Source organism: Meleagris gallopavo, chromosome 3 (assembly GCF_000146605.3).
Source record: "Meleagris gallopavo isolate NT-WF06-2002-E0010 breed Aviagen turkey brand Nicholas breeding stock chromosome 3, Turkey_5.1, whole genome shotgun sequence".
Classification (NCBI taxonomy): domain Eukaryota; kingdom Metazoa; phylum Chordata; class Aves; order Galliformes; family Phasianidae; genus Meleagris; species Meleagris gallopavo.
The window spans coordinates 77,795,234-77,819,486 of NC_015013.2; the positions used below are offsets into that span (position 1 = coordinate 77,795,234).

General features: G+C 40.5%; 1 protein-coding gene across 1 annotated transcript; it reads left to right on the forward strand.

The window, feature by feature from the left end:
• The first annotated feature begins 5,157 nt into the window (after positions 1–5,157).
• On the forward strand, positions 5,158–14,905 carry DCSTAMP (dendrocyte expressed seven transmembrane protein). Its single transcript, XM_010709224.2, has 5 exons — positions 5,158–5,244; positions 6,268–6,322; positions 10,614–11,670; positions 12,240–12,554; positions 13,290–14,905. Exons 3-5 carry the CDS (start codon positions 10,651–10,653, stop codon positions 13,371–13,373), a joined length of 1,419 nt encoding a protein of 472 aa, XP_010707526.1. The 5' UTR covers positions 5,158–5,244; positions 6,268–6,322; positions 10,614–10,650; the 3' UTR covers positions 13,374–14,905.
• Positions 14,906–24,253: the final 9,348 nt, after the last annotated feature.

Here is a 24,253-nt window from a genome sequence, read left to right on the forward strand (position 1 = left end):
TGTGGCAGGGGGGTTGGAGACTGATGACCCTTGAGGTCCCTTCCAACCATGGCCATTCTCTGATTCTGTGATTCTGTGAAAATACATGAGTATTTGGGCTGCAAATAAGGTAGCTGAGAACGCTCAGGCCAGAGTCTCTGTCCAAAACAAAGTGTCTGGTGTGAATGCACCAGAGGAATTACCCCAAAAGCCGAAAAGTCAGGCTTTAGCGTGAAGGGCAAGAATCGCACAGGAACCCACGATCCCTGTAAGAATGTATCTCTCAATAATATTTTTATCATAGACCCCTTAATCCAGGATCTCTCATAAAGCTTGCATCCTCTTTTTCAGCAGAGCTAGTTAGGTAGGTACAGATTTTCATTTTATCCATGAAATACTATATTATTTTAAATATTAATTTTATTATTCATTAAAAATATTTCTTCCGTCTGCAGTTGGAGATACTAGATATTGCTGTCTGCATAATTTGTTGAGTGGCATCTCCATCACAGAAAATAACAAAACATAAACATATAAAGTAACTTACAGTAGCGAAAAGAGGTACTTCCAGCTTTCATTAAAAGAAGGATGTGACAAATCTGTGCTGAGGACAGTCACTCCATGATATCTCCTGAACACTCAATTAGTAATCCATGGGGAGGTATCAGGATTATCCTGTGATCAAGCCAGGACTGTTTTTGTGGAAATCAGTAGTGTATATCCTGGTGAAAACTTCCTGCTTTCCTACAGACTGTTAAGAATCTTGCATTTAGCTCTTCCCCATCTCACTCTACAGGGATGTTTCTTTATAGCAAACACCAGGTTCCTTTTCATAGCAACTCAAAGACATTATATCATACAAAGTCAACTTCAGCTACCAACATCAAATGAAACTTTAATCAAACTCAACAGTATTTGAATCAGTTTTTTCAGTGGGCCCCATCAGAAGTGAGTTTCTGTAATCCTGGTTCACTATGGGAACCACTTACTCCTGGCCATTACATGGCTGGCTCCAGACATACTGCTCATCCGGTGGAGATCCGCACAGTGCGAGCAATGATGCACTGTCATTATTTCATTTCCTCTGATGTTTAGAAAAGAAAATGTAATTGCCTTATTTTAATCTACATTTCTGCTGTAGCAGTAAAACAGAAACAGTAATTAAAACCAGGAGTAAAAACAAGACCACAAATAGTTACGAATACTGATCCTTGTTTCTTTCCTGGCCCTCTGGAAGCCAGTCACAAGGGAGGACTAGCATTATTAGCTGGTCTTCCTTAAGGAGAAGCAGGCAGAACAGAATAACAAATGGTTTAAATGTGACACGGTGTTCTCAGTTCCGAACTTGCTTTGTTCTTGCAGCACATGGATATGTCAAGGAAGAAAGTAATGTTCAGAGTCCTAAAGAAAAGCTCAAAGAAATACACTTTGTGCTTGCATATTAAAACAGTGAGAAAATCCTGAGTTACCAAAACTGTGTTAATAGCAGCATTGTTATCAGCTGAAAAGCATTCAGGAACTGCTAGAGTAGTAGGATCTTCAGCAGTGCCATTTTTAATACTTTTTATGTGGAGGCAAATTTTGTTAGTCATTTTGCAGGGATTAAGAAAACAAATGAGAAAATTCTGAAACCAACCTCACTTTTTTAATGCAGGCAGTGAGATTCATACTGCACCAGCAGATTGAGGGGAAGAAAGAAACCACAGCCTTTATAGTACAGTTATCCAAATTAGCAGAATGTAAGTTCTTCCCATTTCATGGTGCTCAGTACTGGAAAATATTAGCAGGGAAGTCCAGGAATCAGGCAGCCCTAGCAGCTGTTAGCAAGACAAAATGATGTTGCAGCGGAGGCTGCTGCTGTAGTTTGTGACCTGTTGGATGCGGGAACTGTAGGCTGGCAGGTCCAAGAGGATGTGGTTCACAGCTGTACTGGTACCACAGTTTTTGAGGGTCACTGAAATATTCTGCTGTAAAGGAACTGCCCCAAAATCAGTGATACCAGCGCACTCAAGAGGTGATCTGAGAGTTGCAGCATACTGATTGTGAAAGACCAAGAAAGGCTCTGAGCACTCACATTCTTCACTTCCAGGAGTCATTTGAACATGTATTATGCCCACAATTCCATGTTCTTGAAACAATAACGGATGAAGAAAGGGACTCGGACAGAGATGGGTCTGTGTGAACGTCATGCAGCTCAACAAGGCCATGGTCAAGGTGCTGCAGCTGGATCAGAGCAATCCCAAACATGGATACAGGTTGGGAGATGAGTAGATTAAGAACAACCCTGCGGAGAAGGACTTTGGGGTACAACTGGGCAAAAAATCTGACTGTGAGCCAGCAATCTACACTTGCAGCCCAGAAAGCCAACTATATCTGGGCTGCATCAAATGAAGTGTGACCAGCAGGTTGAGGGAGATGCTCCTATCCATTTACTCCACTTTTGTGAGACCCCACCAGAAGTACTGCTTTCAGCTTTCAGGGTTCTAACATAAGAAGGACACGGACCTGTCGGAGTGAGTTCAGAGGAGGTCCATGAGGATGGTTGCAGGGCTGGAGCACCCCTCCTAGGATGATTGGCTGAAAGAGCTGAAAGAGTTGGGGGTTATTTAGTTTGGAGCCTCTGGGCATACCTTATAGCAGTCTTCCTTACTATAATAAAGGGGGCATTTATAGGAAAGACAAAGAGGTACTCTTTAACAGTGATGGGACAAGGGAAAATGGTTTTAAACTATCTGAAGATTTAGGTTAAAATCATAAAATAGAATCATATAATGGCTTAAGTTGGAAGGGGTCTTAAAGACTATCTAGTTCCAGCCCCATGCCTTGGGCAGGGTTGCCACCTGGCACAGGCTGCCCAGAGAAATTGTGGATGCCCCATCCCTGGAATTGCTAAAGTCTAAGCTGGATGAAGCCCTGGGCAGCCTGATCTGGTTGTTGGCTAACCTGATGGCTAACCATGGCAGGGGATTGGAACTAGGTGGTCTTTAAGGTCTATTCCAACTCAAACCACTGTTTTATTCTATTCTTTGCTGGAAAGATTCTCTGGAGTACATCTGATCCAGTGCTCTCCTCCTCAAGCAGGGTCACCATTCTATGAATCTCTAAACATCTGCTACATGCTGAATTGAAGCTAATAAGTTGGGTTAGATAGAGTCTTTGTCTGCCTTACTATGCCCTTACTTGGATCACTTTACAGAATTTTCTCTTATATGACACTATGATCAATATGCTCTGCTCAAAGGATAATTTAATTAATTCCTTCTATAATGAGACTTTAGAAACTTTGTCAAGTTATGGATGGTCCACTATATCTAATTATATCTCTACATTATGCATAATTTAGATGCTATAAGTATTATTCTATTTTCATCTTGCTGCCTGAGGACTTGATGAACTTGTGCAGTAGCTGCTCTTGAAGTAGCAGGGGTATGGCTATTCTGTGGAGGGGGAGCTTGGTCATACAGTGAACAATGCCTGCTGGAAAGTCAGTTATTTGTAAAATTACACGCAGAGCCATTTCTACCAAGGGCATTAGATATTGTTCATGCCAGCACTTCTGCGGTTGCCAGTTGGAATCTACGGTTCACAAATAGACTGAGGACTGAACCTATGTACAACCCTGGATCTCTGAATTCAGAGTATAAATGAAAACTAATCTCCAGTTTAGAATTCCTTAGGTCTAGCAAATAACACTTCTGCAATGGACCTAACCACCTGTGAGATTTCTGATAAAAGCACCGGGCATATTTTATTCCAAAAAAGGTTCTGGAAGTTTAAACAGAAACAATGAAGCTGTAAACGCAAGTCAGTTCTGAAAGTGTGTAAAAGACAGTCCAAAGAAGATATTATTGGAAAGGTATCATAGCATTTACTGAGTAGATTGTGGATAAGGATCCTCTTGCTACTGTTACTGTTATTATCCATTTTAAAAGGTATGATCAGCCCTTGATTTCCTTTCAAATAAGTCTGTAGTCTTCTTCTTTTATCAGATAGTTCTGATGGAAACTGAAAGAAAGGATTACCTGGTTCAATGGATCCACCTAAGAACTGATAGGACGTGTGACTCATTTCAAGAGGAGAGGATGGGTGTCAAAGAATTCTTCCTCCATTACACACAAATATACACACAAAACCATAGTGTTCGCAGAAAAACAGTAGTTCATTTAAAGTAAAATTTAGAGTTGCCAAAGGCTTGATTAAAGCAAAACAAAATTTTTATAGATTTTCCATAAAGTTTTAAGAAATATAATCTTATTTAACTAATGAATAAATCCAGAGTTAATAGAAGTCTTTGCTGTGTGTTGTGTTCCCATATCATATCATATCATACCAATCATATCAGATCATAGAATGGTTTAGGTTGAGAGGGACCTTAAAGACCATCTGGTTCCAACCCCCTACCATGGGTTGATTGCCACCTACTGGATCAAGCTGCCCAGGACCCCATCCAATCTGGCCTTGAAAGCTTCCAGAGATGGGGCATTCACAGCTTCTCTGGTCAGCTTGTGCTCCCTCTGAGTGCAAAGCTCCCCTGTAATATTTAACCTAAATCTCTCCTCTTTTAGTTTAAAACCATTCACTCTTGTCCTGTCAGTTTCAGACCCTGTAAAAAAATCCCTCCTGTTTATTACTCTCTTCAAGTACTGGAAAGCCTCAATGAGGTCTCACTGGAGCATTCTCTTCTCCAGGATGAACAACCTCAGCTCCCTCAACTTGTCTGCAGAGGAAAGCTGCTCCAGCCCTCTGTTCATCTTCATGGCTGCCTCTGGATCTGCTCCAACAGCTCCATATCCTTCTTGTGCTGGGGGCACAATATTTATAAAGGTCTCTATATGAACATTTCTAGAGCAAAAATACTTAGAGCTTCAAAGTTCTCTGGGCACTGAATTGCTGCAAGTTTCAATGAGAAGCACCAAAATAGCCAAGATGTTCCAGACCTAAGGCACTATTTGACATAATTGTAAGACATTGAAATCTGGGACCAGAATTCATTTGCTGCTATCTATTACTCTGGCCAGAAAAAAAAAGGTGGAAACTGGCACTTGCAAATTATATACTATATTTGTTCTTGTGCATAAGTTACTTCCTTATGAATCTTAGTCAAAAGTAGAGTAGTTTCAAAATTGTGGTATGCTTGACTCATCGAGGGAGGGTATGGAAAAGAAATTACTCATGTTATTTTTTGTTAGAACCCATCCCAGTTCCTCACCAAAAGCAAGAAGCACGGCACCTAGAAGATCCTTCATGAGCTTTACAGGAAGATCTGTAAGTAATACTTTAGAATAATATCAAGTAATGGTGGATAGTAAAGATGGAGGGAGTTAGTTCTTCTAAGGTAAAAGAACTTGCTTTAAGTTAGTTGTTTCCACCTTACTGATTGGATAGTCTATTCCTAAGGTTTGTAAACAGTATAGACCTAGGCTCTGCCTGTAATACAGTGATGTAAAATACAGGAGAAGGGACTGTGTAGCCCTCCTTGACAGTGGTATTTTCTATGTTCTAGAGTTGTTTTTTTTTTCAATAGGAAAACTACCGTTTTATTTTCTGAAACTGTGCCAAAGGCATTCCTGCCTTTGCTTTAAGTGAAGCACGCCTGTGGGTCTGCTGCATCAAGTCCTCCAAACTGTCCACAGCAGCATCCTTGAGAAAGCATGACTTCGAGTTTGTTGTTCTTTCTGTAGCTGCCCAGATTCTACAGCTGTTCACAATACTGTATCCTGTTCTGAGCACTCAGCTCAGCCAACAAGTACCCATGCTTACAAAGGAGAAACATAGAATATTTGATACACCTGACTTTGAATAGTTGTCTCTGAGCAATCTGGAGTCTTTCTGTAGTAAATATGGGGAAGAAGCTCTCATAGGATGCAATTCATGTCACACAAGCATGGGCTTCTAAATCAGGTCTCAAGTTTGGCTCTGGGAAGCTCCGCTTCTCACTGACATTGAGACAGGTAGCTCAGATGTGAATATTGCAGTTTTGACAACTGGTATTAGATCACATTTAACCAACCTGTAGCATCTTAAAGACCCGATAATATCTCACGAAGTTCATAATTTTCCTGATCCAGTGTGTTTAAAAAAAAGAAAGAGATCTTGATCAGTTAAGATTTTTTACTTGTGTAGTTATGGTTTTTGATGGTGGTGTTTTTTTGTACATTGTTGTATTTCTGTGGCTGTGTTTTTTATTCTTTCAAGTTCCTAAGTGTACACATTTGATATTTCAAATGTATTTCAATTCTCACCTGTGTTTGTTGTGTTTAATATGATTTATTCTCCTTCCTCTTGCAGTTAGAAGCTAAGAATATGAACACAAGAAATGGCAGGCTACTAAGGAAGCCCTGAGGTAGTTCCATCCATCTTAATGGATTTTTGATTGGACTTCTATTTCTTTGCTGAATGCCCCGCATTAACCGAGGGAAGTAATGTGAGATGAACTCTTGTATTTTTGTCTCTTGCTAAGAGTAGTTTATCATTGTATTTTTCTGATGGTATCCAAAAAAGGGAAGTAATTCTCTTACATTTCAGTGCAAGAGAATTTCCCAGCCCATCCAGGCTGGGAAAGCAGGCTGCTGAAACTGCCAAAAAAGGAAATATTCGTTTTTATGTTCTTATTGTGTGCTTTTTCCTAATTCCCGTGTAAAATCCAAATCAGATTTATGAGGCAAAGAGCACTGTGTAGCTGACGCTTTACCATCAAGGAGGTGTAAGTCTCCCATTCCACCTGATCCCTCCCTTTTGTGGTGACTTGTGCTCTGAGATCGGGGCACAGCATGGGCATGGGCTGGTTGCACAGCCACGCTCCTACTGAACCCTTTCAAATAAAGCTGTCCTGTGGAGAGCAGTGTCTTCACTGCCAACCATAGAATCGTAGAATTGTTTGATTTGGAAGGGACATTTAGAGGTCATCTAGTCCAATTCCCGTACAGTGAACAGGGACACCTACAGCTCCATTGGTTTGGTCAGAGCCCTGTCCAGCCTCACTTTCAGTGTCTTCAAGGATTTGGTCTGCCATAGCAACTTGCTCTGATGATTGCTATAGTTACATGGGTGCTCCTCGTATTTGCAAGAGAGTATTTCTGAAACTGCTTCTACCCAGGCTACTGCTTGCTTAGGAATTACAACCAGGCCTAAATTTCCAATGTATGGGTGAGTCACCCATGCAAACTCTTTACTTAATATAATGGAAGAAGCTACTATTTCCTAGAAATTTATAGTGAGAAAAAGAATCACAGAATCACAGAATAGCCTGGGTTGCAAGGCACCTCAAGGATCATGAAGCTCCAACCCCCTTGCCACATGCAGGGCCACCAATCTCCCCATTTAATCCTAGACCAGGCTGCCCAGGGCCCCATCCAATCTGACCTTGAACACCTCCAGGGATGGGGCATCCACAACCCCTCTGGGCAGCCTGTTCCAGCACCTCACCACTCTCTCTGTAAGGAACTTCCCCCTGACATCCAACCTAAATCTTCCCTCCTTCAACTTAAAACCATTTCCCCTTGTCCTGCTGTTATCTACCCTTTCAAAGAGTTGACTCTCCTCCTGTTTATAGGCTCCCTTTAGGTACTGAAAGGCTGCAATGAGGTCACCCTGCAGCCTAATTGTTGCAGTGTGACAGCAATTTGTAATGGGACTTAGTAATTTAATAGCTTTCATGAAATATTTTGGGTGGTTGATATAAGTTATAGAAGAAGACAGACAGCAGGGACAAACCTTACTTAGCAAAGCGTGACAAACACCGTCACATCTTTAAGCATTCTTCCTGTTCTGGCACAGACGTAACTCAGACAAACCTGGTGCTAATCCATATAGTGGAAATTGAGCTCTGGTTGCTCATCAGAGTAAGGGACTGGGGCAGGGTCAAATCAACAGTGAAGATGACCATACTGCTTGGACAGTGACCACAAAATATCCACAGTAGGCAGGGAAACAAATCATACACGGTGTGAACAGGCACTATACTACAAGGACACAGCTTTAGCTGAAAGCTTGTGGCTGAGCCAGAAAAACATCTTCTAGGGATGCTCGATGCTATGCACTTATTTTTCTTCTTATTTCGAATCTGTAGGCAATATCTGAAATATCATAAGCATGAAATTAAATACTTCTTAACTATATTGCATTAATCTCAGTACGTTACAAGTCTTGCATGGACCAAACTCATTGCTGGAAAGAATTTATTCTCATAATTACTCCTGCCAGCATGCCATATGGTGGATGAACATCATACTTCCAGATCTGAGTAAGCACTTCCCAGCAAAGGAAGTAAGGCATAGAGGGGTTCCCCTTGGGTTCTGCAGGAAACCCAGGTTCAAAGGCAGTTTCCAGCTCCCCTCTATGGTGCATGCCACAGGAAAACTATGGTGGACAGACTTTGGCTCTTAACAGCAAGAAACTGCTTTTCCAGACACATTCTTTCCTTATGCTACATTAATAAAGGTAGCAGTGCTACATCGGTACATGATATGGGACAGAAGAAAAAACTTCTTTGCTTCAGACTGCAATTGAAATGAAGGTTTTGTTCCTGTCACCCTCCTGGTAGACTTCCTATCTGCACCCAGCAGCTTTAGGAGAGTTTTTGTGGTTTATGTTTTCAAAAGAAAACAGTCCAGAAAGCTCTCAAGGTTTCTCTTTCTTTGAGCACGGGACTAGCCTCTTTCACGGAGGCACTGAGCTCCCTGATTTATTTCTAACTCTGAGCCAGGAGGTTATTTCCCCTTCTGAAGCACTCACAGCTGTGTAAGAATTGTTGGCCTCCATAATTTTTTAGGCCTCCAGTTTTCATCTTTTGTGTGCTCCTCCTGCGCTCAATGTTTACTTCTGCTGCTGATGTCCTCTGGGGGAAATTGAGTGCCTAGCTGTGATGCTGAGCCAGGGCTCTGCCCTGGCACTGCTGAGATTAGGGACAGGCTCTGTAGGAGTCAGGAATGTGTGCAAGTTTTCCAACCTCCAGCCATCAGGCGGACACCTGAGTGTTTGCCACAGGCTCCAAAAACCAATGGCTCCTATGCTATTTACCTAAAGCCTATTTATCACTGACAAGAATGAACAACAACCATATATACAAACACACAAGACTATGATTGAGAACAGCAATGCTGTAAAAGAAAACTCAAGATATGCTCAGTATCTTTGCATAATGTTACATACATGTGAAAAGTGTTTGCAGTTGATTTTTTATGACTTCTAAAATCAAGACCAGAACTCCAGGTCTGTTCACTGCCAAAGGTTACCTCTCTTCGATGTACAAGAATGTGCAGGAGTGCTTAAAGATCCTGAAAAGCTGGAGCCTGGTTTGCTGTGTGCTGCCTCCTCCCCCCACATTGCTTGTACACCTTTCCCAAACACATAGGGACTTCTACATTCATCTGCTGGACACTTCCTGGATAGTCATTAACTAATTTCTCTCCTGTGAAAGAGCTACTATGTGCTCTTACTTACAGCTGAGGCCCTGGAAGGAAGCAGCCTTCCCAAGCCTGGTGCCAGGGACTGAGCCCACTTTGTTGCTGCCCACCTGCCATATTTGCAGGGGTTGGGAAGCACCCAGAGTCTTCAGCATTTCTCAGGGTATCCTTCAGCACTGGTGAGGATCTGCCTGCTCTGCTCATCCTCTGCTCCTGTTGCATTCACAGCCAACGGCAACAGAACAACAAAACCGGTAAACAGTAATAAGGAGAGGAAGGGGAAAATGGCACAGTAAATGCTGGCAGAATTCATAAAGTCAAATGCCAGAAAAATACAGCATGTCTATAAAATAATTGTTTGGTTCCTGGCTACCTGCTGTGTTCAAGCTAAACAAAAGACAAAGTAATATCTTCAGGATGTATTTGTGAAGGCAACTGTTCCTTATTACAGGGCAAAATTGAAACAGTTTATTTTATTTAATTAGTATCTTATTTGTTCTAGTATGTTAAAAGGCTAATAAGCATATAAATTAGGAAAAAAAGGCACTAAAAATGTATTACAAAGAAGGAAAGATGTGAATATGGAGCAAATACAGTCTCCCATCAGATTGAATTAATTTACAGTGTGGGCATGCTGTAGGCAGAGAAGAAGGTGAAAAGAATGAGCAATTAGAGTTAACCATGTATGTGGGCCAATATGCTATCCCAGGAGAGAGCCAGAGAAGGAATAATGCCTCTGAGATTCAGTCTGTACTGACCTACCTCCAGCTGAAGGAGAAGCCCTCCATCCTCCTTCCTTATCTCTCACTGTTCCCCATCTCACTGCTCCCCATCTCTCTTCTCCCCATCTCGCTGCTCCCCATAATCATCCCTTACACATTTGTATATGTGGAACATGTTGTCCAGAGAGGAGGTTGAATGCCCATCCCCAGAGACATTCAAGGCCAGGCTGGACAGGGCTCTGAGCATCCTGCTCTAGCTGTAGGTGTCCCTGCTCATTGCAGGGGAGTTGGACTAGACGACCTTTAAGGATACCTTCCAACTCTAACTGTTCTATGATTCTATGATTCTATCTATACTGAGACTCAGATTTGGGTCTCACTGGGGCAGTTCAGCTGCCATGTGAGTTGGATCTGTATTTTTCGTGATGTAAAGCTGTCAGTTAAATACACCTTGTTGTCAGTGCTGTGACCCTGTATCTAACAGCATTTTTGTTTTCCTTTCTTTTAGTTTGAGCCTATTCAGTGTCAACAGCAATCAGAAGAAAATGGGAGTATTTGCCTTGGCAGCCCAGAAAGCCTGGAGAGTGTTTGTGTCAGAAAGGAGGCTTGGCTGGAAGTACCTGATACAGCTTTTTGCCATTTGCTCTGCAGTAGGCTTCCTCTTAAGCATTCTCCTCCTCCTTAGCATCCATGTCTCCCTGGAGCAGCAGTCCATGGGTCTCTTGCTGCTTTGTGGCCTAGTCTGGGTCTCACTCTCCATTGCTCTTTGCTTCTCCAAGCACCTGCGCTGCTTCAGTGCCCTATTCCTTCTCTCCTGTGGGCTGCGGGAGGGAAGGAATTCTCTCCTTACTGCTGGTACAGGTGTTGTGGTAGCTGGCAACATCCAAAGTATTTTCCACAACCTAAAGGTCCTGACGGACAGCATAACCTGCCATTTAGAGTATGAGAAATTTGATTTGATAAAATATTACATTGAGGCTGTAAAATGGATTTACGAGATGGCCAATCTTCCTACCAACCTGCTTTCTGTGACAATAAAGCATAAGTTTACACCATCGTACTCAATTTTGGATAATACACTGAAACAAGAGCTGAATGACACAAAACAAGAAATCCAGAGAGTTGCTAACCAGATATCTTTTATGCTGAATATATTGCCCTGTATAGGCCAGAAAGTACTGCCCATAGTGGGGATTCTTTTAGTTTGTTTTGGAACTGTCCTTTTTATCAAACATTTTGTGGGCTCTCATAATGCCAAGTTTAAGAATACTTATATTACAAAACGGTTCATCACATTTGATGAGCATCAAAAGCAACAGCAAAGGCCATGCCTTCTGCCACTTAACAAAAAGGAAAGAAAGAATTACGTGACAATCCCATCTTTCAGCTTCACAAGGAAGGAGAGAAAACAGATGCAGCATTTTTTTCTCCCTGTATTTATTCATCTTTGTGTCTGGCTTCTGTTTGCTGCAGTAGATTATTTGTTTTATTGGCTAATTATTTATGTGAATAAACATCTTCAAGAATTACCAGATCTGGAGATTCGATTCAGACTCTCTCAGCAAGTAAGTACTTATCTGTACTTTATATTTCTCATTTTAACTTAGTGTTGAAAACTTTCCCTTCCTTTTCAGCAGCTGCAGGAGCAAAAGCACAGCCAATAAGCTGACGGTTCCTTCATGGCATTGTAATTCATACCTTTGTTTGAAAGAGGACCATTGCCATTACAGCTACATATATAGGTGGATGCAGAAGCACTGCTCATCAAATACTGAGCCAAGGGAATGGGCATGCTCTGCTCCATGGCATTACTCACAACGAATATCTCCCCAACGGAAGATCTGAGCAGATTCATGGGGGTGGGAATAAATTAAACCACTGCAGCCAGAGCAGTTAAACATTCTTCTGGCAGAGCTACCAAGAATGTAATTGTAGGACATTGCCCCAGGAGAAATGGGGAAAATGCAGTTTGAAATATTTTTAAAATAGCTAATAAATATATTGTTATTCATAGGCACTGGGTGGATTAGACAATTATTGGACCTTGAGAAATGTGAATATCCAATAGGAAAAATATTATAAAGGAGAGAACCAGTACTATCTTCAACTCTCTTTTCCCCTTTTTCTTGTGCAGAAGAATAGTCTTATCATTGTCATGAATGAGCATATTGCAAAGAATGATCTTTTGAAGATCTCTTTGTTTAAGAATAACTGCATCCCTCAGCCAGAACTCCACCTCTCCACTACATGGCTCCAGCTTGGAATAATCATCTTCTTCTTAATCATTTTTGGGTTATCTTCTGGCTTCTTGACCCAGCTTAAAATACTCGTGTCAAATTCATTTTATCCTGACGTGGAGACAAAGCGGATACAATATTTACATGCAAAATTACTCAAGGAAAGAGCAAAGATACAACAGAAAGCTGTCAAGAATGTATTTGCTAGAACGGTAAGCCATTACCACAATGGAAAAAATCTCCCTCTCTCAGCATTGTAGGCAGACTCCTATCCAGGAAATACCTAAACACTTCTTAATTTCAAGTATGTGCTAACAGACTTTTCGCAGTGCTTGCCCACACAAGGGCCAGAGACAACTTGCCTATTGCTAAGATTAGATTACAAAACTGTGTTTTTCTGCCCCTCAATTCTTATGCATCAGGCACAAAATGGATACACCCCAATGGGTATGTGCTGCAAAGACTTTGAGCTCTAGCAGAATCACAGAATTGCAGAATTGCAGAAGAGACCTCAAGAGATCACTGAGTCCAACTTGAGGAGAAACTTGTTTTCACAAATGTCTGATAAGCACCTGCAGTACAAAGCGTATTTCTGCAATGCAGATGGCAAATATCAGACCTTTAATGCTGTACAACATGTTGTTGTTTGGGAAAACAGAAGGTAATATATTTCTGTTTTAAAAGCACAATGATGTTGGAATTGCAAATATCATTAGGAAATAGAAATTTTCAATTGTAAAAACATTAATTCCATATCTATACATACATATATAGAAATAGAAAAATACACATGCAAATATTTAAGGCAAGTACTTACATATTGCTGCAGACGTGGCCATATTTTTTCTTTTATTTGTTTTTAATAGCTTTCAGTACTGACTATAGTGTCTGAGTGAACTGTAACTCAGAAATACTATGACCTAAAAATCATATTTCTTTATTTTCAGGTCAATTTTTGGTTCCCAATACTTAGGACAAGAGAAACTGTATGGAAGAAAGACAAGGCTGCATTAAATGACAACATGGTGTGAACAAGACCAAGTGAAACTTTGGATATGGATGGGCATATGCTTTTGTTATCTGAATGAATAAATACTTAAAACTTTCCAGTAGCAAATGTCAGAAGTTGTTTTCCACCTGAAAAACTGAAAAACATCAAGTATGGGGCAAAGATGACTCTGTCTCTGTGGAAGATGACCACATGAGAGAACACTTCAACAAATTGGGATGTGATGGGATGCACCCATGGGTGCTGATGGAGCTGGCTGTGCCATCATGAGGCCATTCCCAATTGTCTTTGCAAGGTCATGGATGCTGGGAGAGACTCCTGAATACTGGAAGAAAGTAAATTTCACTTCAGTCTTCAAGATGGACAGGAAGGAGAACCTGTGAAATAACTGGTTCTTCAGTCCCACCTCAGACCCTTGGGAGGTAATGGACCCTGGAATCCATTTCCAAAGACAAAAATCAGGCAGGTAACTGGGACATCTCCTGAGCATAATAAAAACTTTTTTACTTTGAGAGTGGTCAAATGGTGAGGCTATGGAGCCTCCAGCCTTGGAGACGCTCAGAACACAATTGGAACAGTCCTGGGCAATTCGGAGCAGTGGAATCAGAATGCAACAACCCCAGAGATGGCTGCCAGCCCCAGCCACTCTGTGACTCCCTGTCTGTCACAGAAACCTCTGCAGAAAACCTAAGGCATGCACAGCAGAAACTTGTGTTCCTTTGTGAATGCATTGTGCCAACACAAGTGTGACATCACACAAACACTGCCAAACAGCCATCCTGGTGTCATGCACTCAAGCAGACTAAGGCCCTGCTCTCCTCAGTGACTGCATACACACATACCTGCGTGCTTAAGGAGAGCAGAACTACAGTCAGAGGAAACATTTGCTCTTCCCTGCCTCCCTACAGATAAGAGACCAGGAAAAATGGCACATTCTACAGATTATTTTGAATTCTAAAACAAATTCCTCTTCAGGGTCTCAAATACATTAGGGTTCATCCCAATGGCAGAACAACTTCTGTCCTGAGGCACAGTACGAGGTCTGCTCCTTCCGGGCCCAGTGGCGGAGAGGTAAACACCCACTAACTGAGGTCCTTATGTTGTGCAGCTGTAAGGGTGGGTCTGCCCCTCCTGGCATTGCAGAGACATACTCCTCATTCTCTGCAGCCCTTACAAGGGCTCCCATTTGTTTCTGTCCTGTGAGCTGGAGAAGTTTGGGGGGTTTGTTGACCTTCAGCTGCCCCCTCTGCGTGTTGTTCAGTTCCTTCCACTGCCTGTTTATCATAGACCTGAACCACATGATTACATTTTTTTCTTCTTCTCCTTAAAATAAACAAACAAATAAATAAATAAATAAAAGAGTCTACAAGTTACATTAAAAAGACAGTATTCCATCCCAATTATTTCTGTTTCTCTTCTTTCCTACCCTCTTATTTCCTGAATTTTATTTTGGCTCTGTTCCCCTGTCCTCATCATTCAGAGTCCCCTTTCCCCTTGTGCCCCTTTTGCCCCTTTTGTTCTCTTCTGCTCCAGTAGATCATACTTCCCCATGGATAAAAACCATATATATATATTTTTTTTTCTGTTGAGTAAAAATGAACTGTGTTTGAAATTAAGGGTTTTATTTATTCATTTATTGGCTCAATGGAAGTTTTAAACCTCTTTCCTCATAGTGGCCATTGTCTCTAGCTGCCTCTCTAGGGGCTGACAGAAATGCGTCACACACCCTTCGTGCTCAGAAAAGCCTGAGGAGAGGTCTGGATTTGACTTTTGGCCCCTTCATCCCTTTCCTTCCCCCAGCTCACCGCAGAGCTCAACTTTCTTTTTAAGCACCCTTCACCAGTGTAGGAGCTGTCTGATTTACTGTGAAAAATCTCCCAATTGGATCAAATCCGGTTTGCAAAATTAATGAAAGGCTGCCCTGATTGTTTTGTGAAGATAATTCGGACAGACACACTGGGTCTCCTGACCCTGACACACAGCACAAATAAGGCCATTTCCTACCAACAACTGTGTTTATGGAACTGTCCTCATTAGCACCAGGCCCTGGATTTGGCTTACCTTCACAGCTAAGAGGAAGGGTGTTTTTTGGGCTGCTTTTCCAGTTCTCATTTCATGCGGGCACCTGGGTTTGCTGAGGCAGACGGTGCTGGGTTTGGAGCTGCTTACACCCTCCCTGATTCATCCCTGCTCTGTCAGCATAGTGACACAGACTCCTTTGGTTTTTATCACAGTCTAAATGGCTCAGATGTTTTAAAATAAATAACAAAGGAGTAGGCAAAGTCGTTCTTTTAGTTCTGTTTTACACTGCAAATGAAGAAAGTGAGAGTCAAAGGATCACTACTCACTGCTGATGAAATAAAACCTACGAATGAAGATGTTACTGTCGACTTAGTGAGCACAGGCTTCAAAATATGGGACTGTGCTGCTCCTGAGCACGGGAACAGCTTCCAGCCTGTGTGCCATGCCAGCCCTGCCCTCCAGCGGCCCTGCAGAGCTGCACACCCGGCGATGCAGCTGGACTCAGCTCTGGGTGCTACAGAAGGAGAGAAGCAGTTAGGGCCCCTCAGCTCTTCAGAGGCAGCTGGGCAATAAATCTACTATGGCCACAGATTATGAGGATGAAAGAAACACCAAGTGTGCCAGCATCTCCCAAACTGCTGTTCCTGCTCTCATAATTCTTATTACCAGAGAATGGGGTTCTAGAAATCCCAAATTTCTGTCGGGATGGAGAGAGTGACAAAAATATCATTACTTTTTTCTTTTCTTATTTAATTGAATCTTAACCTTTCTTTACAAGAACAGAGGGAACCCTGCAGGTTCCCAGTGAGAAGTGCTAAGCAGGGATGAGGCTGTTCTGTGCTTCAGCCCTGGTAAAGCAGATCCTCAACTGCTCCATGCTGAGATCTACTGCTTCAGAAAAAAAAATGAAAATAAAAAAGGGTTTAAGGCAGCAATGCCAGCACTCAAAACAATCAAGATACAGTGCGTTTTGCCCAAGTGGCCAAAGGACAGAAAGAGGAGTCAATGAAATCCAATGTTTTTCTCAGTAGAGGCTGGAGAATATGCCTGAATGGGGCAGGATTCAAACACCTGCAGGAAACCAATTGTTTTACTTCCCTGGGAAAGGCCCAAGGAAACTATGTGGGCTGCAGAACTCATCTCTAATCCAGCCTTCCAAGGCACTGTGGTGCAACTGTTGACTTAGGAGAGCACAGGCCCAGCAAACTTTGTGCAAATATTAATTGCAGGCTGTAGATAGGATGAGGCTGTAGGACAAACTCACAAGTCTTGTAAGGTCTGGAGACCAAGGCAGGACTGGGAGACCATTCAGCCCTCCTTCCAGTGCTCCAGTTGAGGAACTGTGCTGAAGTAAATGTGTTTTAAAATCACTTTTCTTCCTAAATTAAATATTAGCAGTTCTACCGTATTTGGTTCTGCTATCAGTCATTACTGGTGTTCTGGAACAAGGACCTGGGGAGCTCCAAAATTATATCCCAGGGAAGATCCCACCATTACAGTGCACCCATCTTAAGTAGGAAAAGAAAAATAAAAATGTAGGGATTTGGACCATGACAGTCTCAACTTCTGGAGTAGTAGTGTCTGGATAGTGCAGCTGACAAAATTTTGGCATCATACTGATTCTCAGGGTTCATATCCTGGGGACAGCATGAGCCATGGCAAAATAAATACTCTGAATTTCAATCTGATAGGCCTCAAGGATGTAGAGATTAAACAGATGCTTTGGTGGAAATTCCAATTCACAGTATGCAGGTAATTTTTTTCACATCTGCACAATATTTAAATGTCATTGCAATTGGATAGTATGCATTTGTTAAGAACAAAATCCTAAAGATTCCCCCATAAGGAGTATAAGCCATGACAGAGAGCAGAAAACACCATTATAGGGATGAAGAACTATTTGCTAATGGCTCCGGGAGAAGCTCCCTTATTTCTAATCTAACAAAAATGTGTAGGAAACAGAAAAAAATACATTTTTCCATGGTTAATATACTTTCATGGCTTAAAAAGCTCAGTTTACATGATGGGTGTTTATATAACTCATAAAACTACTTGCTGTTATCTTACTGTGAAAGCATCTGGTGTCAGAAAAATGACTAACATAGTTCCTTTGGGTTGTGTTTTATACCACTTTGATCTTAGTAAGGGTCCCAAGAGGAAAAAGGCATTTGGAAGACCTGGACACCTACTTCCACAGTACCCAAAGGGCTGGTAGCCTTTTTCTCCTGGGTTTCATTTCTGTAATAACTGAGTCACTGTGGCCTTGAGCAACACATTTAAGCCAACGCTGGATGTTAAACATCAGTCAGCTATACATACTCAAACACTTAAGAGCTTTGAGAATTTATAGATCTCATGAGTGTGCAGTCATTATATTTATTAGTCTCCCAGGTATATCATGTGATTGCAAGGCTCTAATAATTGTCAAACACTCATATTAAAGGCTCCATGCAAATTCAAATTATCATTAAAAGTATAAATACATCTTCTCTAGTCCCTGCTTTTTTCCCCTATTCTTCTCAAATTTATGCAGAAGATTAATTTAAAAGAATGGCCATGTACTCTTACTCTTGGTGAGACAAGAAACAAGACAGGCATCCATCTTAGCAGAAAGTTGTAGTTCTGAAAGGGAAAGATGGGCTGGGTGGAAGGTAGCTGCAAGGTAGACATCTGCACCCAAATCAGGCATACTGCATGTCTGTTATAAATAGGATGGCACTGCAAGAAAACTATCCATCTCATCCCAAGGGAGAACAGATCTGGACAAGTTTATCTAGCCTGTTTAAGATCCTGCTGTGGAAATGAATAGTGAAGGACTTCATTCTCTTTGTTGTTTACAAAGAGACAAGACATAAACTCAGACACAGATCTAAACATCTACAGATCTAGAAGCCTACACAGAATGGTGAATTCTACTACCTTGTAACAGTGATTGTGATAGTACTGGATACCTGGTTCTGCCATTCCGTCAAAGAGAGCTTGAGGGCTGGGAGCCTGTGCTAGCTCTTCCTAAACACGCACAATTAACCTCCATCACCTTACAAAGAAGAGTCTCCTTTGCTATTTAGAGACAGAAGAACTACCAATGTATTAGAGTTTGTTTCTGCTACAGGCTCATACATCATCATACACCAATGAATGTAGCATGTCTTCTACTGTCAAATTTAAAAGAACAGTAATTATCATATGCTTTCTGTGTCTGTCTTACAAAGATGAATGACCCCATGTTCTTGTGTGGCTTATGGCTTGCACAGAACAGGTTATAGTGCTTCTAAATATGGGACACAAAAATCTCCATACAGGTGGTGTTCTGTTGGCCTAATTTCTCTCTTAAATATTTCTGCTGCTTAAAAATAGAGGGCTAGTGAATGTAAAAATTTAAATTTAAACCTAATTCTAGGTTTCTGAAGCAAAACATGCCTAGATGGGGAAACAGGTTCATGCTTCTTAGAATACAGTTACTTCTCAGAGGGGAAATCAAACACATTTAAAAAGTGAGAATATATATTTTTAAATTCAAGAATCCTATCCTAGAAAACAAATGAACACAAAACCCACAGTTTGTATCATTTATATTAAGGGAAACTTTAAATTTTCTGTAAAAAAAAATTTCAAAAGTTCTGGTCCTAATAACCTTGATTCATAACCCTTTAAGTTAGAAGGTCTATGTCCCTCTATAAAGCCAGAATCAGTACAGTAGATGAGTTCAGCAGCACAATTAGCATAGATTTCTGTAGATTATAATAGGAAATAACTTGACCATGCCAATAAACACTTGGCTGTGTGACTGGCAGGATTGAAATCCACATTAAACACAGGAGCAGGGAGATGTAACAGCAGCTCTAAAATAGTGACAGTTCTTCTGAGTCAGTACTTTTCTGTACCTGATCCTTTTCAGGAATAGAGAAGAGGAAAAGAGAAGAATCAGCTCCAGTACCTGGTATGAGAATTCCTCGTGCCCCTAAATACAGAGATCTTTCTAATACATTGATTAGAGAATTAGGGTTCATATGCTGTGACTGGATAATGCAGGCCATGTGTTTAAAGGCTACTGTTCATTGCTTTTACTTTGTAGGTTAACAGACTCCCTTTAAAGATAAATATTAAGAAATACTGCCCCCAAATTTACCCACATTTAAGAATCTACAGACCTACTGCCATATTATAATTGCAATTAATATTTTAATATTATGTCATTTTCTAAAAAATGTTTTCAAGCTCTACGAATAAAGTTTCTTTTAAGAGAGATTGCAAGACAATGTTCATGCAGGAAGCGCAGTGTAATGTTTATTGGTTACTGTTGTTTCACATTGGCTCTTGTGAAGCTGATTTTGAACTGAATGTGCACTTCTTCAGTGGAGACATCAGGGTCATTTTCATCTGCTTTTATCTACAGAGAAGAAAAAGACAATATGATGTAATCTTTCAAAAGAAAATCTCTGCTTTGTAATTTGTCTCTCAGAAAGGCAATAATGGAGAATGAGTGCTAGGAGCTAGAAAAAAAATGATTATTTCTCCCTCACTCTATTGCAGCTTTAGCCTTTACTCATCTCTATTACAAAAGCTTTCTCCCTTATGACAGAGTTAACAAATAGCATGCTGCACTCTCTTGCCTCCCCTGATCTCCTATACAAACCTCCCTCTGAGGGAAGTTTAAAATAATAATACAATAAAATGTGGAAAAACTAATTTAGCCCTCCCACCACAGTGGGTTTGTTCCTGCCCTCACATTAATTAGCACCAAGAGCAAGCACATTTTATGTGATGTGAGAACTGGGGCTTTACATCCATCTATTGGCAAATCATTTCTCGTGGTAGCTACCTCAGTGTTGGTACTTATACTTACCCAAATACTCACCCTGGATTTTGTCATGCTTACTGCCACTCACTATACCCCTGACCCATATTAAGCAACCCCCTACTGTAGCAGACAAACATTTCAACTGCACTTGGTGTATGGAATCATCATGTTCCAGCTATGCTGTCTGAAGTTATTTTATTATATTCTGAAGCATTTCTGCAACTTGTAAATGGTTAAAGACTGAGATGCTGTTGCCTAGTCTTTCTTGCTAGCTGCCTTATCCCATCCATATGCAGCATAGCCCTGATCCTTGCTATGTTCTTCTAAGAGACAGTTCAACTAAGCCATTTGAAAACTAGTCCAGAAAAATGAAGCTAATTGTTTTCTATTGGCTTAGCAAGAAAATCAACTCACAAAAAGATATACCAAGCACCAGAGCTCACATAATTCAAGGAATGTCAATAACCAAGCTGTGTACTGTGGACACTGGTAAAGAGGGAGAGTGCTGGGCATTAGTACATATCCTGTTAGCAGCACTGAGCTTAATAGCAGCTCAGCCATCCATCAGACCACAGCTGTCTTTGGCTGCAGCACTTTTACAGATATTGTCATTTCAATACAGACTTCTCAGCTTCATTCAAACAGCTCAACTGATGGACATTTATTGTGTGTATGAAAGAAACATTAGAAAATTTTATTTTTCACATCAAGCTCCTCCTGTGTTTCCTGTAAAATTGCAAGCCTAACATTTATACTTTGTACTCCTGGTGCTTGAAAAGGGATGTCCTACCTGAGCTCGGCTTTTCTACGGGACTTGAAATTCATACCTCAATTTAATGATCAAACTCCATTCTCTTCTCTCATAAGAAGTTTTAAAATTATGCTCCAATCAGAAGGGACCTCCATACATTAGTTGCCACTCATTTTCATCAAATTCAAAGATACCACAGCAGCTCCCCTTCCAAGAGGGCTCATTTCAGACAAGCCTGTCTCATGCCAGAAGGCCAGCTGCATTTTTCTTGGAATTGCAGGGAAGAATTAAGTAAAACAGTTTTCACTAATGAAGATAGACAGTTACTTGCAGGAAGCAAACCTGAGGAATGCAGCTATTATGTTGGTGTGACAGGAGTTGCCGAGACCACGCCTGCATATGGTTCTCTCTTAACAGGAATTGGCTGACAGACCTGAAATAAAGCATTTCAAACTTTAAAATATTATTTTTCTTCTCCTTGCAATAGCTAACTCTACATAATGAGAATAGCAATCGTGAGATAGCCCAGCTTTGTATGTCATGTTACGCAATGATTTCATCAAACTTCTATCTTAAAAAAGTGCCTTATTCTGAAATTAAACTGTTCAGCTCTCAGCTTTCATCAGGAGGTAGTTCAATCTGTTCAGGACTCTAACAAAGCAACGCTAAAACCATTTTTCTAACAAGAAACTGACCATGTTCCTCCTCAATTTATTTATGCTTCTCCCTTCCTTAATCTAACCAGATCTCAGAATGGAAAAATCCCAGAGATTGTGGCATATAAATAATCAAGACACACTAAAACATGATCATAAATCAGCTATCTGCAGTATTTGGTTGTTTCTGTATATACATTTAATATTTTTTCATCTACTTCAGGATATCTCAGAAGAGAAGATGTACAGCTCTCCAGAAGAGCTGACTCATTGCCCATTCACAGTATAAACTTGTTCCTCATTGCTATGTTCACATTTCCCAGTGATGCTCTTAATACATACAAGAGTAAAGCGAACATCAAGGAGACAAAGCCACTCCTGCCCTGTGTGGCTTTCTACCATACACCACCTCAGGTGCTGATTACACAGAATGTTGAGCTGGTAGAAAAATTACTTCTGAAGTAATTTCCTTAATAAAAGCACTGCTATAGTTAAGTAAAAATTCTCCCAAGCTTTGATGGGAAATAGAAACCACAAAATTCACTGAAGTCTTAGAATTCTGTGATTGCCAAATTTCTCATAAATTTTAATTTAGTTTTGATACTGATCTTCCTTTCACATGGGATATAAAATTTTACTAGCGATGCTAGGGTCTGTGTTCACTAATAGTCAGTTATGCTGGAGGAAGAACTTAATTATCATTTAGTTCTATTACTTGAAAAGGAATGCCCTAAGTCTTTTTTATTGTAATGCCAGTACAAATCTGGTTTCAGTAGCTAGCTTCTATAACCATTATATGGCATTTATATTGCACTGAAAGCTAAAGGAACTAACACTGCACAACAAAGAAAGTGCAGTAATCACAAGCAGCTCTCATTAACAAAATATCGAACATCTTCAGTGTCCAGTGGATTAAACAGACTCAGAGGCACATAGAAATTTGTGTATGATACATATCCAAAGGGTGCTCAGAAAACCAAAACATGCATCACTTATTTACCATTTCTAGTTTCCAGAGAAAAACTGTGTGCTCATGAAAGGGGTGCTCTGCCTATCCCCAGAAGGGCATTACGCCTATTAGCTAGCAGACAGATCACCAGCTCCTGGGAGAGTGTGATGATCAAAGGAAAACCTCAATGATTTTCATGCGCCTTTCACAGTCCAGCAAGACAGCAGTGGGATGTAATGTATAGAATCATCTTGGAAGCATTTCTAACAGTCAGATCATCAGAGACATTGATGCTTGTCTAATTTAACTTTTAGATCCTGCAGTGAATTCTAATGATTCAGCTTGTGATTTTCAATCATGCTTAGTCTGGGTGCTTTTGAAAATCCTACCATGATAAGCAACACTAAGGCGTCAAAAACATTCTTCATGAATGCTTGCATGGCAAATAGACACTGCAAATTCAATCTGCATTTTTTTTTTCTTTAAAAAAAAAGACAGAAGAAGAGCTTGAACAATAAGCTTGGTCCAGCAGTGTGTTTTGCACATGTGCAGCTTTTAACATATTCTTGCTGGAACAGAGCTAAGTATTCAATATTCTACAGGGCTTAACTCTAAATATCCAATCTCTTCCTCCAGTATAGGTTTTATTCCTGAGTAAAATGCTGAGACTTTGTGATTTTCAGTGAAAATAGTGGTGAAATCCAGCAGGTAGTCAGACCACCTATTTGCAAAATATTTTGGCCAATTTTATTGCAGGTGGAACTTATTTTAAAAAGTACCTAGACTTTGTCTACAAGCTATATAGACTATCGTGAGAGCAAGAACTAATCTATGATATTTCTCTGTAATATGAAGAACAATAAAAATTGATTCCTTAGTTTAATTTCCTCCCACCTCGATGGATTTTGATTAGTAAGCGAAATTGTCATTGAATCCCCAAACCTCTGTTCCCAAGAGCTTGTTATCCTCATGTTCTAGAAAGCATTACAGAGATTTATTATTTTAATTAACCTCCTCCCGCTGCTTGACTCGTTCATAGACATATGGAGGAAATGGTGGACGAGAGACGTATTTGCCTTGTCCTGCTGTGACATTGAAAACTCCATCATGATAAACCACTTTGCCTCTTGAAATTGTTGCAACAGGGACTCCATGACAGACCATTCCTTCAAACACATTGAAGTTGTTGGCCTGGTGATGTGTCTTTGCAGATATTGTCCTGGATTTACAAAAACAAAACAACCACAAAAATTACTATGACCCTTGCATTATGAAATTGTAAGGAATTGATAGAGGAAGATTTAGCAGCACTATTAAGCTATGACATTGGAGAGTACATCATGGAATAGCTGTAAAAATAGAATAGAGCATTAACATTTCATTGAACAGTAATTGCATTTCAAAAGAATAAAGAGGGAGTCAAAAGGACAGAACTTTGCAACCCTGAAACACAAAATTTTCCACTGGAAAGAGATTAGCAGAAAAGAAGAAAAAAAAAAAGAAAAGACAGCCAACAGGTTGTAATATTTTATTTGGATAACATGATTGAATTCTGCCTTATCAAGGAAATATCTATGCACAATAAGGTCAGAAAAAGCTCTGACCTCTTAGCTGGAATGACTTGCAATTTAAAGTTTGAAAGATATGGCTGCAGTGTTCAAAGACTGAGACTCACAAATAAGGCAAAGACTATTTAACTGGAAATTCAGTATATGGTAATGAA

Coding starts and splice junctions, on each gene's coding strand:
- DCSTAMP (XM_010709224.2), top strand. CDS start 10,651: ATGGGAGTATTTGCCTTGGCAGCCCAGAAAGCCTGGAGAGTGTTTGTG. Junction 11,671..12,239: donor GATTCAGACTCTCTCAGCAA/GTAAGTACTTAT, acceptor TTTCTTGTGCAG/AAGAATAGTCTTATCATTGT. Junction 12,555..13,289: donor AGAATGTATTTGCTAGAACG/GTAAGCCATTAC, acceptor CTTTATTTTCAG/GTCAATTTTTGGTTCCCAAT.